The sequence below is a fragment of the Mytilus californianus genome, unplaced genomic scaffold, assembly GCF_021869535.1.
Source record: "Mytilus californianus isolate M0D057914Y unplaced genomic scaffold, xbMytCali1.0.p SCAF_7, whole genome shotgun sequence".
NCBI classification, from domain to species: Eukaryota; Metazoa; Mollusca; class Bivalvia; order Mytilida; family Mytilidae; genus Mytilus; species Mytilus californianus.
Window position 1 is genome coordinate 93,573,019 of NW_026262723.1, and position 16,339 is coordinate 93,589,357.

At 32.5% G+C, this 16,339-nt stretch overlaps 1 protein-coding gene across 1 annotated transcript in view; it reads left to right on the forward strand.

Moving 5' to 3' along the window:
- The window catches only part of LOC127708642 (probable helicase with zinc finger domain), a 46,949-nt gene that overhangs the window by 6,054 nt on the left and 24,556 nt on the right, over window positions 1–16,339 (forward strand). Inside the window, exons 3-7 of the mRNA XM_052213683.1 lie at window positions 7,890–7,926; window positions 8,922–9,043; window positions 11,376–11,438; window positions 12,604–12,733; window positions 14,000–14,373. Coding sequence (XP_052069643.1) covers window positions 7,890–7,926; window positions 8,922–9,043; window positions 11,376–11,438; window positions 12,604–12,733; window positions 14,000–14,373 — 726 coding nt within the window. The remainder of the gene's footprint in view (window positions 1–7,889; window positions 7,927–8,921; window positions 9,044–11,375; window positions 11,439–12,603; window positions 12,734–13,999; window positions 14,374–16,339) is intronic.

The following is a 16,339-nucleotide window of genomic DNA, read 5'->3' on the forward strand; positions in this document are numbered from 1 at the left end:
GTACCTGAGCAGATCTTGTATAACTGGACTATATACACATGATATAGTTAAATCATTTGGTTGTGGGTCCAAGTATTTTTAAAAACAAAAAAGATAAATCCATCCCAATTTTCATTCAAATGAATATTATCTCTAGCAGTTAAAAAGTAAAATAAGTTGGTTTATGTTTTAAATTATGAGTAAAAATGTATTTTAAACGGATGCATTTTAAACATGTTAAAGAAAGCCCATTTTAGGGGAAATAACTCCATTTAAAAAACAACATAATTTTATCATTATGCCATCATCATCATGATTATCTGCACAATTTATTATCTTAATCAAGCCTAATTAGTCTAGAATAAAAAAGTATTATTAGAAATGTTGTATGAAGCCATTTGACAGGGCTAGTCAAGATATGTTGCTGATATTGGGGCATTGGAAAGGCAAACAAAGGAATATTTTTTTCAAGTGTGAGGGCAGAGGGATGCAGCCTGAAGAGGGAGGGGTGTGGTACCCTCTAATTTGTGGTAGGGAGGATGCTGAATGTGAGCTATGTAATAGTTGACCTACTTTTGACATTTAATGGCCATTAATCTACTTTCAATTTCATTATACAGAGCTTTGGCCAAATTAAAATATATGTGTAGTTCCAGTTACCTGACCAACCCTAGATAATACCCACTGACCCTAGAACTTTTTTTGCATTTCTGAAAGATATAATTTGACTGATCCCGTTTTGAAGAATGTGAACTTCAATAATTAAATTCACAGATTTCTGTCATCTGATTTCCCATTAGAAGTATCAATAGAAATGCTACAAATTCTTAACAGAATGCAACAAAATTAACTGAAAACGTAACAAAGAAAATGGTGAACTTCCGGTAGGGGTGTGTATAATACCGTAACTGGAACCGCACACATATTTTTATTTGGCCTTTGCATATATATATTTGAATCAGTGCCAAATTTCAGCACTGTTCTTAATAAAAAAATGGGCCCTTTTCTATAAAACTAAATATTTTGGTCATACTATGGTATGAGTGTGTCTATCTGTACAGATTTTTTTTTTCTCACAATAACTTTAGTTTAAGCTTAAACATCCTATTCTCATCTCAAAACAATGATTCTTGGTAGAAGAATAATGCAGGCACTGCATTTTGGAAGTTGAAGCTGCAATTAAAACAAAGGATCAAAAGGGACTCCTGAAAGTGTTTTCTCACATTTTGATGTTATGAAGTGCTTTAAAATTATAAAGAAATTGGTTAAAGTTAATCATGTGTTAAAAGATACTGATAATTGTTTATCATTAGGGCCCAGTTGACTGGTCAGCAGTGCCTATAGTTATCGCTCTGTCTGTTTGTTACAGAAATAATTTCAGTCATTTCATTGAGATCAAGTTTCTACAATGCCATTTTTAACTAAAGTCTGTTTTGAAACGCTTTTCTGGTATTAAAACTGCCACTCCAGTATAGTATGATAATCCTGTAGGCCCTCCTATTAACCATAATAATGACTCTGGAAGATATTGGCTAATGGTCGCTAATCAATTTTTACCGGTGTTCTTCACATCTGACAGTAGTTATCAAGCTGAGAACTAATAGTAATATTTTAAAGAAATTCTATTTTATTACAACTGCATTATTTAAGAACTTTTCAGTAAAGACAATCGGCAATTCTGATTTAAAAATTAAAACTTTTATCGAATGTTTGTGGAAAAAAGTAATTAACCTGCTTTATTGTCCCCCGCGCAACACGTTGCAGGGGGACATAGAAATAGCAGGCATCCGTCTGTCCGTCCCGTCTTGTTAGCGTTCTCACATAGACAGTTCTTGTCAGATTTTTACGAAACTTATATCATAGCTTTATATCAGCAATGTCTTGGATGAGTTAGAAAATCATTGCTGATCAATTATTTTTATACGACCGCAAAAATTAAAAATTTTTTGGTCGTATATTGGTATGACGTTGGCGTCGTCGTCGTCGTCTGGCGTCGTCCGAAGACACATTGGTTTTCGCACTCTAACTTTAGTTAAAGTGAATGGATCTCCATGAAATTTTACCCTAAGGTTAAATACCACGAAAGGATTGATTTTGGGGTTATGGTACCAACAGTTAAGGAATTAGGGGCCAAAAATAAGCATTTTTGTAACTTTCAGACAATAACTTGTGTGTAAGTGTATGGATCTCTCTGACATTGTACCACAAGGTTCCATATCACAAAGGGAAGGCTGTAATTGATTTTGGGGGTAATTGCCTCAAAATTTTAGGAATTAGGGGCCAAAAAAGGGGCAAAAAACAAGCATTTTTGTAGTTTCATGACAATAACTTGTGTGTAAGTGTTTGAATATTTCTGAAATTGTACTACAAGGTTTCATATCACAAAGGGAGCGCTGGAATTGAGTTGGGGGGTAATTGCCTGAAACGTTTAGGAATTGGGGGCCAAAAAGGGGCCAGAAATAAGCATTTTTCTAGTTTCAAGACAATAACTTGTGTTCAAGTGTATGGATCTCTCTGGAATTGTACTGCAAGGTACCATACCACAAAGGGAAGGCTGGGATTGAGTTTGGTGGTGATGAATCATAAGGGGGTTCAAAAAATTTTGGGGGGGGGTGATTTTTTTTCTTTCTTTTTTTTTCTTTTTTCCTTTTTTTTTTCTTTAAAATTTTCCATTTTAAGTTGTTTATTTCTGTTTTATATTTAAAAGCAAATAATAATGATATGGTAGGAGATACACACCAAACAGGATGTGTAAATTTTTATATAATAAGTATTGTGCAATAGCAAGAAATTTTCAATTGCACAGTATTGCACAATAGCAAGAAATCTTCAATTGCACAGTATTGCGCAATAGCAAGAAATCTTCAATTGCACAGTATTGCGCAATAGCAAGAAATATCCAATAGCACAATATTGCGCAATAGCAAGAAATTGTCAATTGTACAGTATTGCGCAATAGCAAGAAATATTCAATTGCACAGTATTGTGCAAAAGAAGATACTTCTTATAAATTGCTTATTGCTTGATCAATTTCAATGGGGTTTTATTCTTGAATTCTTGGGGTTCTTTAATATGCTGAATCTAACCGTGTATTAAGTTTTTGGATTTTGGGCCCCGTTTTTAAATTGGTCCACATTGAGGTCCAAAGGGTCCAAAATTTAACTTTGTTTGATTTCATCAAAAATTTCATTATTGGGGTTCTTTGATATGCCGAATCTAACCGTGTATTTAGATTCTTTGATTTTAACAAAAATTGAATTTTTAGTGTTCTTTGATATGCTGAATCTAAAGATGTATTTAGATTTTTGATTATGGGCCCAGTTTTCAAGTTGGTCCAAATCGGGTTCCAAAATTAAACTTTGTTTGATTTCAACAAAAATTGAATATATGGGGTTCTTTGATATGCTGAATCTAACCATGTATTTAGATTTTTGGGCCCCGTTATCAACTTTGTCCACATTGAGGTCAAAAGGGTCCAAAATTAAACTTTGTTTGATTTCATCAAAAATTGAATTCTTGGGGTTCTTTGATATGCTGAATCTAACCATGTATTTAGATTTTGGATATTGGACCATAATAGGTGAATGTCCAATTTAAAATTTTTAAGTTCTTAGACCACATTCATTCTGTGTCAGAAACCTATGCTGTGTCAAATATTTAATCACAATCCAAATTCAGAGCTGTATCAAGCTTGAATGTTGTGTCCATACTTGCCCCAACTGTTCAGGGTTCGACCTCTGCGGTCGTATCAAGCTGCGCCCTGCGGAGCATTTTATTAAACGAGTTATACCCCTTGGAAATATTAACTATATGGAAAATTGCATTGTTAGTGCTCTCATGTGTACAAGTCGTGCCAGATTTTTATGAAACTTATATCATAGCTTCATATCAGCAATGTCTTGGACAAGTTCGAAAATCAGTGCTGACCAATTATTTCTATACAGCCGCAAAAAAATTTTGCGTCGTATAATGCTATGGTGTCGTCCGAAGAGACATTTGGTTTCAGGACAACAACTTTAGTTTAAGTGAATGGATCTCTAAGAAATTGTACCAGAAGGTTCAATACGTCAAAAGGAAGGTTGGGATTGATTTTGGGGGTTATGGTACCAACAGTTTAGGAATTAGGGGCCAAAAACAAGCATTTTTGTAGTTTCCGGACAATAACGTGTGTGTTAGTGTATAGATCTCTCAGAAATTGTACCACAAGGTTCCATATCACAAAGGGAAGGCTGGGATTGAGTTTGGGGGTAATTACCCCAATGGTTCAGGAATTAAGGGCAAAAAAGGGGCCAAAAACAAGCATTTTTCTAGTTTCCAGAGAGTAACTTGTGTTTAAGTGTATGGATCTCTCAAAAATTGTACTACAAGGTTCCATACCACAAAGGGAAGGCTGGGATTAATTTGGAGGTAATTACTCCAAGGGGGAGGGGGTTCAAAAAGTTTGGGGGGATTTTTTTTGGGGGTTCATATTTTTTTTTATTCAAAATTTTTGAAATTTCAAATGATTGCACAGTATTGCGCAATAGCAAGAAATCTTCAATTGCACAGGATTGCGCAATAGCACAGTATAGGGCAATAGCAAGAAATCTTCAATTGCACAGCATTGTGCTAGTAATCTTTAATTGCACAATAGCACAGTATTGCCCAATAGCAAGAAATCTTCAATTGCACTGTATTGGGCAAAAGCAAGAAATTTTCAATTGCACAGTATTGCGCAATAGCAAGAAATCTTCAATTGCACAGTATTGCCCAATAGCAAAAAATCTCCAATTGCAGTATTGCGCAATAGCAAGAAATCTCTAATTGCACAGTATTGCGCAATAGCAAGAAATCTTCAATTGCACAGTATTGCGCAATAGCAAGAAATCTTCAATTGCACAGTATTGCGCAATAGCAAGAAATCTTCAGTTATACAGTATTGCGCAATAGCAAGAAATCTTCAATTGAAAATAAATACAATTATTACATTGGTTGCAATAAATTACCTTGATTTCCCAGTGAAATAAAAACCGATAATTTCACATAAATAATTATTTCACTCCTCTGACGTCATACAACAATAGGTGTTGTCAAGACGTTGTCGATGACGTCCTGTCACAGCAAATTGTGAATGCGTAGAAAAAGATATAGTTCCTTACATTTTCTACTTTAATTCCATTAAAAAACCAATTGTCAATGTAATAAAAAGATAACTCTTCCAAGTATTCAAATATCGAAAAATATTCAACTCGTGGCCGAACAACACTGATAATTAACTCATGCGCTACGTGCATTCGTGAATTAATGTGTTGTTCGGTCACTCGTTGAATATTTTTCTATATTTTAATTCTTAAATTAGCTATTCTATAAATCTTTTTATTTCAGTGGGATTAATTTAAAGTCTTATTTTTGGGGGTTCTAACCTTGTATTACTTTTTTGGATATTGGGCAGTTATATTTAAACACTTTTATAGGTATTAAAATAAAAAAATACGATGATTTCTTGTCATTTGATAAACAGAATGAATCCTGTAAATGAATCTGGAATCACTCGTTATTTAGTATTAAATTCCTGTTTTTTATTAGTCCCCTACCGAGGAAGTCGAAGGGGACTTTAGGTTTGCACTCTGTCCATCTGTCTGTCTGTCTTCTGTCCATCCGTCAGTCCAGCAAATCAGTTTTCCACACTTTTTTTCTTCGTGCTTGAAGATATTGATTTGACATTTGAATTTGGTGTATTGTTTTATCATGACAAGTTACAGATCAAGTTCAAATTTTGTTCTGGTCTGATGATTTTGTTCAGAGTTATGGTCCTTGGACAATTGAAAATTCACTCAAATAATCAGTTTTCCCCACTTAGGGGCATTATGTTTTTCTGTCTGTGCGTCCGTTCGTCAGTCTGTTCGTTTTCTGTCTGACTTCAGGTTAAAGTTTTTGGTCAAGAGTTTTTGATGAAGTTGAAGTCCAATCAACTTGAAACTTAGTAAACATGTTCCCTATGATATGATTTTTCTAATTTAATGCCAAATTAGAGTTTTGACCCAAATTTCACGGTCCACTGAACATAGAAAATGATAGTGCGAGTGGGGCATCCATGTTCTATGGACACATTTTTGTTTTCGTCATGCTTGAAGATATTGACTTGATATTTGTTACATAGTTTACACCATGACAAGTTATAGATCAAGTTAGGATTTTGTTCCAATACAATGAATTGTTTACTGGTAGGGGACTATGTATTGCCATGCAATACTCTCAGTATGCTTGTTTTGTCTTCAAAATCTAAAGAAGTGTTGGCGATTCCAGAGAAATTTACAATTTTGTGTCGTTAAAATCATTTCAATTTTAAACTGTTATAATTCATTAATAACATAAAAAATAATGTGTTGCATTTCTATTGGCACTCAGTATATAATAAGTGGAAAATCCAAGTTGGTCTAATAATAGATTTGTTTTAGACAAAATTTCTATCTAAAATCATAACAGAAAAGACTGATGATGCCTTAAAGTAAAAAAGAAAAAACTATGCCATTAGGTATCTATAAGCTTTTTCCCCTATTGAAGGTGTGGGGTATGTTAGCTTGCTCCTTAAAGGTTCTTAAATTGTGTAATGCTTTCAACAAAAGATGCTGTATCTGTATATTATGCATTCCAAATTGATCAATACTTCCCATGTCAAATTTGTGGTAAAAATTGAGTTTTTTATTTTTAAAAAAATGACTAATTTTGAGAAACATTCTGATCTTGCTTGGATTTCAATGAAAGTTGTTATATATGTAGGTATAATTTGTGTCCCCAAATGATTCCCTTTGTCAAAAGCAATAAGAAGCCCCAATTTAATTTCCTTTTGAATGAAAGATAACCTTGGCACTCTGAAGCTTCCAAAGATAATAAATGCTGTCCAAAATCTGAGTAAAGTTTCCTGCATAAAGGAAATTTATCAATCAAATTATGAACTTTTAGGCATGGTATTTTGTATGGAATTCAAAGTAAAAGTCCACAGATAATACTTTTGTGCAATTAAGCATTTTATTTAAAGGTTGATAACATATCTCTTGCACACCACACTGATAAAGAATGGAGAGGGTAGGATGCTATTTTGGAAGAGTCATATTTAGATTTATCCATAAAAAATATATGGAATATATATTTCTGTAATACATGCTCATGATGTTATAAGGGACACATTTTCAGTACTAAGTACAATAATTTTGGTACAAGTACTGGTAACAAAGGAAACTATGGACAAATTTCACTAAGTGAGAGAAGGTGCTGTTTTTACGACACCAGTATTCTTAACAACAAATAATTTTTAAAAAAGTACTTATGATTCATATTGTGTATTCCTTTGTATTATCATCCATTCCAGTCATCTCAATTTTGCATAGAATATTACATTATATAATTAAGAAAAAATGTTTCAAGAATTTGATGAAAGCAGTTTACATCAGCTATTTATTTATAACCTGAATTAAGATAAAACCTTAAATATATCAATTGTACAAACTATATATTTATAATACCTTGGTGCATGTACACAGAAGTTAAAACACAAGGTTTCACCCTTGACTGATGATTATAATTAGTGCAAATTTATTGCAATTAAATATGCAAGCTTTCAATTTCACATATTATTTTAAGTAAGATTTTTATTGATAATAGGAAAAACCTGAAGTACTTCCTTATAAAATGAAGTGTACAGTTTATAAACTGGTTTGTATGATGTAGTAAACATGTATCATTTTCTGATCAACTGTTCATTGTGAAATAGAGAGTTTGGAAGGAAGTCATCACGGAAAATAAATTCATCCACAGCACAATTTCTATTGATTCAATCTGGAGAATTTAACCTTGGAAAAATATGTACATATGTAAATTTATGTGTTGAGAAAACTCTATGTATACATGTGAGTAATATTCTTTATTTTTAGAAAAAATACACCCTTGCATTAGCAGAATGTGAATCTGGTAAGTTTTTTTTATAGTATTCAATATACTGGTAAGTCAAGAGATTTGTATGATTGCCAATGAGACAACTATTCGACACAAACCTAAGGAAAACATTTACAGGTCACTTGCAAAAAAGTCATCAGCAAGGACGAATAATATAAAGTAAGTATTAACAAACCTGCTATGCCAAATGTTAAAACTTCAAAAGAGACAAACAACAGCCATATGTGTCAGAAATAAATAAACTAATAGAAGACAGTTACTGTTGCTACATAGATTGACTTAGCTACATAGCCTTCTGCTATTTAGAAGAGAATGTTTCTTTATATAAAAAGCATTAAACATGTTAAAATTTCAGAGGCTATAAATGTAATTTTTACGCCCAGTTTCTTTGTCCATTTTCACTGTACAAATATAAATATCTGGGATGAGTTTTAAGGTGGCAGCTTGTCTTGAAATACTTGGGAAAATATCTTTATTTTTTTTTTTAAATGTGGACTATGATAATTTTTAACTGTTATTGATTTGGGGTAGGGCGGGAGAAGGAATTGGAAATACCTATATACACAGTATTTCAGTATTTTTTTTTCTGGAAAATAGTCATAAATTATTGAAAAGTCTTTTACTTTACTTTAACATTAATATTTCTATTCAATCAATGAAAATCGAATTGATTTTCAGCAGGATGTCTCATACAGCTCAGAAGTTATGCTTAGATAAATGGTGTCTGGCTGATTAATGAGATTTGTCTTAAGCAAAACAAACTAATGAGGAAATTATTTTGATTTTCATAATACCTACCCCCTTGGTTTAGGAATTATTTTTTTAAAATAAATTATTTGATTTCATAACCACAAAGGTAATGTGTATTTATATCATTTGTTTTATTTAGTGCAACATATCAAAAGACAGATATCAATACAATATTGTAATGTTTGATGAATAATTTATATGTTTCAGTTAAATGTGTTTATATAGACACGGTAATTATATTTTAATGTATTGATTTTAAGCAATTCAAACATTTGGAGAACATGAGAAGTTAAAAGAGAGGAAGATCAAGATTCTGTGCCATCAGGGGGACTTTGATCATGCATATACTATAGCAAAACAATGGTTTGAGGATCAACCACAGGTATATATACACCTTTATGGATGATAATTGATTCTTAAAATAAATATGTGTGTTTTTAAAAAGGTTAAATTCAGCTCGACCAGAAAAAATCCCAATTACTTAATAAAACATATGAAGATAACAGGAATTACCAAAAAATATTGAACAGTACAACAGACCATACAAAAAACCTGTCTAGAAATAGTAGCACAAACAAAAACAACAACAATAAACACATGGTTCAGATAACCTGACTTGGTACAGACCTACCTATACCTACCCTTTACCTATCTAGACCATATCAGGTAAGAGTAAATCACACAATACTTCCATTTTATCTCTGAACTGAAAGTTTGCTATTGTTTAAAAACATATTTGAACACACAAACACATCTAATTCAGAGTACTAGAATTATCACTTGGCATTTAGCATGTCTGTTATTATTTTATAATATATCTTTTTTTATTCCCACCGCCATAGGTGAAGGGGACATTAAGTGTTACCCTTGACCTTCCGTCCGTCCAATTTTCCTTTCCACACATTAACTTAAGTTTACCTCATGCAAAATTTATGAAACTCCTACACAATGCTAAGAATCAAAACTCACAGACAGAGTATGAATTTGGGCAGGGAGTCACTTACCATTCTAGAGTTATGTCCCTTTATAATATGGAAAATTGTTAATTTTTTCGTTTCCGCACTCTATCTCAAGTTTGCCTCATGCAAATTTTATGAAACTCATACACAATGTTAAGAACCAAAACTTGCAGACAGAGTTTGAATTTGAGGAGCAAGTCACTTATTGTTCTAGAGTTATGTCCCTTTATAACTTCAAAAATTGCAAATTTTTTCGTTTCTGCACTCTAACTTAGGTTTTCCTCATCCAAATTTTATGAAACTCATTCAAAATGCTTAAAACTACAAAATGCAGACATATTTCGAATTTGGGCAGTGACTCATTCACCGTTCTAGATTTATGCCCTTTTTAACTTGGAAAATGCAGAGCTTGATAGGTTGGCATTCACGACATAATTGTCTGGCCTGCGACGAAAGTCGCAGTATGCGAGACATAGGTATTACTATGCGGCGGGGGCGTAAAATATTTGTATAAAGCTTTAGATTTCAGAAGGTAGAAGACCTGGATGCTTCATATCTTGTATGCAGATACCATAGGTTACGAAGTTTCCGTCAATCATATGTCCATTGTCCCTGACCTCATTTTCTTGGTTCAGCTACTGCTTGAAAATTTTTTTTTTTGTCATGTGAATTTCTCATCACTTATTATGAGTAATAGGATAACTATATTTGGTATATGGGTTCCTTACACCGTCTACATGTCTGTCAGACAGAGTTCACCTGACCTCAACCTCATTTAATGTATCAGTGATCAAGGTTAAAGTTATGTGATTAGGTCCGTTTCTCAAATACTATAAGCAGTAGGTCAACTATATTTGGTGTATGGAATGATTGTAATGGGTACATGTAAGTCTAGCAGTTATCATGTAACCACGACCTCACTATCATGGTTCATTGGTCAATGTTAAGTTTTTTTGTGTTTTTATCTGTTTTTCAAGTACTATAAGCAATAGGTCTACTATATTTGTTTTATGGAAAGGTTGTAAGGTGAACATGTCGTACTGGTAGGTATCATCTGACCTTGACCTCATTTTCATGGTTCATTGGTCAATGTTAAGTTTTTGTGTTTTTGTCTGTTTTTCAAGTACTAAATGCAATAGGTCAACTATATTTGGTGTATGGAATGATTGAAAGGTGTACATGTCTGTCTGGAAGGTATAATCTAACTTTGACCTCATTTTTATTGTTCAATGGTCAATATTAAGTTTTTGTGTTTTGGTCTGTTTTTCAATTACTAATAGCAATAGGTCAGCTATATTTGGTGTATGGAATAATTGTAAGGTGCACATGTCTGTCTGGCAGGTATCCTCTGGCCTTGACCTCATATTTATGGTTCATTTCAATGTTAAGTTTTTGTATTTTTGTCTGTTTTTCAATTAGCATATGCAATAGGTCAACTATATTTGGTGTATAAAAAAATTGTAAGGTGTATATGTCTGTCTGACACAATTTATCTGACCTTGACCTCATTGTTATAGATTTTTTTAAATGTTAAGTTTCTGTTATGGTTATAGTAAAACCTTTCTCTTTAAGACATAAAATCAATGGTCATTAAAAAATGTGAGACATTTCAGCGTGTACACTCTTGTTTTAGAAAAGCTTTCTTAAAGCTATTTACAGAATCTATATATTGTTGTATTGGAAATAAGATATATTCAAAAGTGCATTTTAACATGATTTATATTTTTTTTTTTATATAAATTAATTTCGTTTCAGAGTGCTCTAGCAGCTAAAGAAGTTAAAAGATTACAAGTTGTTATACAGGCCTTACAAGATGGGGTAAAGTTTCTAACAATTAATTAATAACTTTATTTAAAAAAAGATAAATTAGAAAAATCTTTGTAGTAAAGGAAAAGATGATAATAGATGTAAGTTATTGATTTGTCTTGAAAATATGTTTTTGTATTTTGAATTAAGGTACTGTTTTTTTTTATTGCCTTTAAGTCATTTTTACTGGGTTTGTTTTTCAGTTTATGGTTGTAAAAAACCTTTCATAGTAAATATTGTAAATGATGTAGCAGTAGAAATGCAGAAACTGCCTATTCTCTTTCCTGAAGGCATTATAATAATATACTAGTATATTTAAGGCTTATTTGTTGTGATAAGGCTGCAGGCAGTCACATGTGTGTCATAACAACACATAAAGTTTTCCAAAAAATCAGACTCTACCATATTGGTGGGCATTGTACCTGACCATGGGTCCAGATAATATGTATTAAAAAAAATGATGGACAAAAAGAGAATGTAATCGACTTACTAATAAACTAAGTGCCAGTTTTAAAAATCATATTAATGCATGTCTGACATTGTCAGATGCTTTATGAAAATTGGCTTTGACAGAAAAAAATCTGTTTTGGCCATGTAAGCTATTGCCAACAATTGCAGTCTGCACCGTTAGCCACTAGTCCGATGCCCCAGACCAGTAAATATTGATTCGGACTAGTGAAAATTTTCAAGTTTTGATATTTAGGTTCCACACTAGTAGATGAAAAAGTTTTTGGCGCAGACTGCAATTGTTACCCTTGTATGTTGGTTGTGTCTGCTTGGAACAATTGTATGGCATCATAGAGGTACAATACTTTATCCAACTGTTATCAAATATCAAATTCTTGACCATAGATAAAGCTTGAATCCTGTTCTATTTCTAGATCAAGGTCACAATATGACATAGGATATTAAAATTGCCTTACATTCCAAATTTGATGTAATCACCATCCATGATTAAAAACTTAGTTTCGATGATATAGATTAAATTCAAGGTCACTTGATTGCATCATAGAGAACAGACATTTATGACATAAATTGCTGGCAGATGAGACCTGTGTGTGTGTGTTTACAGTTAATTTTGTACACTGGATTACTTATTTTTTAAATTATTTTATTTAGCATTATAAATAGTTTTAATGAATACTGTTCCTAACAATTAGTAATATATTTATGGCAGGATTCAGATGAGGATGATTTGGAAGAACAAGCAGGTCCATCAGAAGATATATCTCCTTTATTGAATAGTGAAGAAAGGAGGAGTGTATCTCCTGATAAAGTGCCTAGCAATAATGATGTCAGACCAACAGGTAAGGTAATCGTCAGAAGACAACATATAAAGTGCCTAGCAATTATGTCAGATCAACAGGTAAGGAAGTCTTCAGAAGACAACATGTAAAGTGCATAGCAAAAATGATGTCTGACCAACAGGTCAGTTAGTCTTTAGAAGGGATTATGCCCCATGGGGGGGAAGACCTCAATTGATTTGGGATCAAAAGGTTAAAAAATCAAGGTCACAGCATCTATTGATTTACTGAAAATTGGGGAAGGGAAAATAATGGTTGCAAGATTTTATCTTTTGAATAACCATACATGGATGTTCAACTTTCACCAAACTGATTTAATAATGCCTCATGACTCATGAGTCATGTGATGACTTGATTTTGAGGTCACTAGGCCAATGGTCAAGGTCACTGCAGCAATTTATAGACTTAAATGGGGGATTTTGGTTTATGGATATTAACTTTTGAACCATATGTCCAATGTTCCCCAAACTTAGCTGGAGGGTGCCACTTTGGGAAAATCAAAACTTTTGTTCATTTTTGAGTCAGTTGGTCAAAAGTCTAATTCACAGTACATACAAATAGACTGAAAATTTCAGGAAAGATTAGTTCCAGGACAATATGCTTTGAGCCAAGAATCAGATCTTTACCTATCTTTGGTGGATAATGCACCTTGGAATAAAAAAGAATCCAATTGAATTTTTGGTTACTAGGTCAAAGATCAAGATGACAGCAGCAATTTATAGACTGAAATTTAGGCAATTTTTATGTTTCCCTTCATTCGACTTAAACTGCCAGCAGACTTTAGTCTACATTGTCTTAAATATTTCACATTGTCCATTTGCTGTTCCTTGATCTTCAGTAAGGTACTTCATTTGAGTTTCTGAACAACTATTTTTTACTCTTTTTATGTCAAATCTAAGCTAAAGGCATTAAGTGTTACCAGAACACAAGTTTCTGAATGATTTTACCAGAACTAAACTTTCTGTTGAAATAGTATTGTTTTTTTTTTATAATTGACAAGAATATATTTCCATAAACAGTTTACATAAAGTTACTAAAACATTAAGAATGAACTTATTTACATAGCATGTCATTGATTTTCTTGATTTTATGAATATAGAACAATGAAAAAATAAAACATGAGTAAGAGTTTTAAAGTAACATCTTGTTAGTGTAATTTTTATTAAAGTTCAACTTTTATGTTGTAAGCTTAATCTGATATACAGGACCATTAAATAAATGGTATAATACAAGCTTGAAACAAAATAATGGTAAATACTTTAATTGTAGAGCTACCTTGTTGGTGTGACTTCTGTGACATGAAATTTACCTCAGAAGCAGAACTAGAAACTCACTGTAGAAGTGACTTACATAAGAAAAAGATAACATCAGATGAAGATGGACGGTGGAGATATCGCTATCCTCCGAGAGGTCTTTCCAGTGAGGAATATACATTATGTAGAAGTTTTGTGGAGACTACCAAATGCCATCTTGGTGAAAAATGTACTCAGGCCCATTCAACTGAAGAACTGGAAGAATGGAAAGAAAGATTCAAGTACAAGAAAGAACAGATGAAGATTGCTAGAGAAAAACATCTACATGGTACTACATATGCTGAACAGCTGATGGAAAAGCTTGTTAATATGGATAATCCAAAGTCACTGGTAGGCATTTCTAGTTAAGGATTTTTATATGACCCCAAAATTTTTGCGTTCGTATAATGTTATGGTGATGTCTGCGTTGTCGTCCGAAGACATTTTGGTTACCAGACAATAACTTGAGTATAAGTGTATGGATCTCTATGAAATTGTAGCACAAGGTTCCATACCACAATAGGACGGTTGGGATTGATGATGAGGATATTGTCCTAGCTGTTTAGGAATTAGGGGCCAAACACAAGCATTTTTCTTGTTTCATGACAATAACTTGTGTATATGTGTATGGATCTCTATGAAATTTTACCGCAAGGTTCTATACCTCAAAAGGAATGTTGGGATTGATTTTTGGGGGTTATGACCCTAACCGTTTAGGAAAAAGAGGCCAAAAACAATACTTGTGTAATACTTTGTATAAATTGATTATTTCTTGACCGATTTTACAGGGGTTTATTTCAAAGTCTTGAATTCTTGGGGTTCTTTAATATTCTGAATCTAACGGTGTATTAAGTATTTGGGTTTTTGGGCCCTGTTTTTGAATTGGTCCATATTAACATGATTAAGGTTTAAAGGGTCCAAAATTAAACTTTGTTTGATTTCATCAAAAATTGAATTATTGGTGTTCTTTGATATGATGAATCAACTGTGTATTTAGATTTTTAATTTTGGGGACTGTCTTCAAATTGGTCCACATTAAGGTCAAAAAGGTCAAAAATGAAACTTTGTGTCATTTAAAAAAAAAAATGAATTCTTGGGGTTCTTTGATATGCTGAATCGATCTGTGTATTTAAATTTTTGATTTTTTGGGACCGGTTTTAAAATTGGTCTACATTAAAGTCAAAAGGGTCTATAATTAAAATTTTGTTCGATTTTAACAAAAATTGTGAATTCTTGGGGCTCTTTGATATCTGAATCTAAACATGTATTTACATTTTTGATTTTGGACCCAGTTCTCAAGTTGGTTCAAATTATGGTTAAAAATTAAACTTTGATTGATTTCAACAAAAATTGAATGTATGAGGTTCTTTGATTTGCTGAATCTAACCATTTTTTTTAAGATTTTTGATTTTGGGCCCAACTTTCAAGTTGATCCAAATCGGTGTCCAAAATTAAACATTGTTTGATTTCAACAAAAATTGAATATATGAGGTTTTTTGATATGCTAAATCTAACTGTGTATTTAGATTTTGGATTTTGGGCCCTGTTATCAAATTGGTCCACATTGATGTCCAAAGGGTCCAAAATGAAATTTTGTTTGATTTCATCACAAATTAAGTTCTTAGGGTTCTTTGATATGCTGATTCTAACCATGTATATAGATTTGGGATCTATTATCAAATTGGTCCACACTGAGGTCCAAAGGGTCCAAAATTAAACTTTGTTTGATTTCATCCAAAATTTAATTCTTATGGTTTTTTGATATGCTGATTCTAACCATGTATTTAGATTTGGGATATTGGACCATAATAGGTAAATGTCCAATTTCAAATTTTTGAGTTCTAAGACCACATTCATTTTGTGTCAGACACTATGCTATGTCAAATATATAATCACAATCCAAATTCAGAGCTGTATTGCACAATAAATAGAAATTATAAGTAGAGTTTGTTATCAAATTTGTCCACATTGTGGTCCAAAGGGTCCAAAATTAAACTTTGTTTGATTTCATAAAAAATTGAAATTCTATGGTTCTATGATATGCTAAATCTAATGGTGTATTTAGATTTGGGATATTGGACTATAATAGGTAAAATTCAAATTTCAAAATTTTCAGTTCTTTAACCACATGTATTCTGTGTCAGAAACTTATGATGTGTCAAATATTTAATCACAATCCAAATTCAGAGCTGTATCAAGTTTGAATGCAGTGTCCATACTTGCCTCAACTGTTCAGGGTTCGACCTCTGTGGTCGTATCAAGCTGTGGCCCGCGGAGCATTTTATTTATACTGACATTACTTCTTTAATGGGATTAA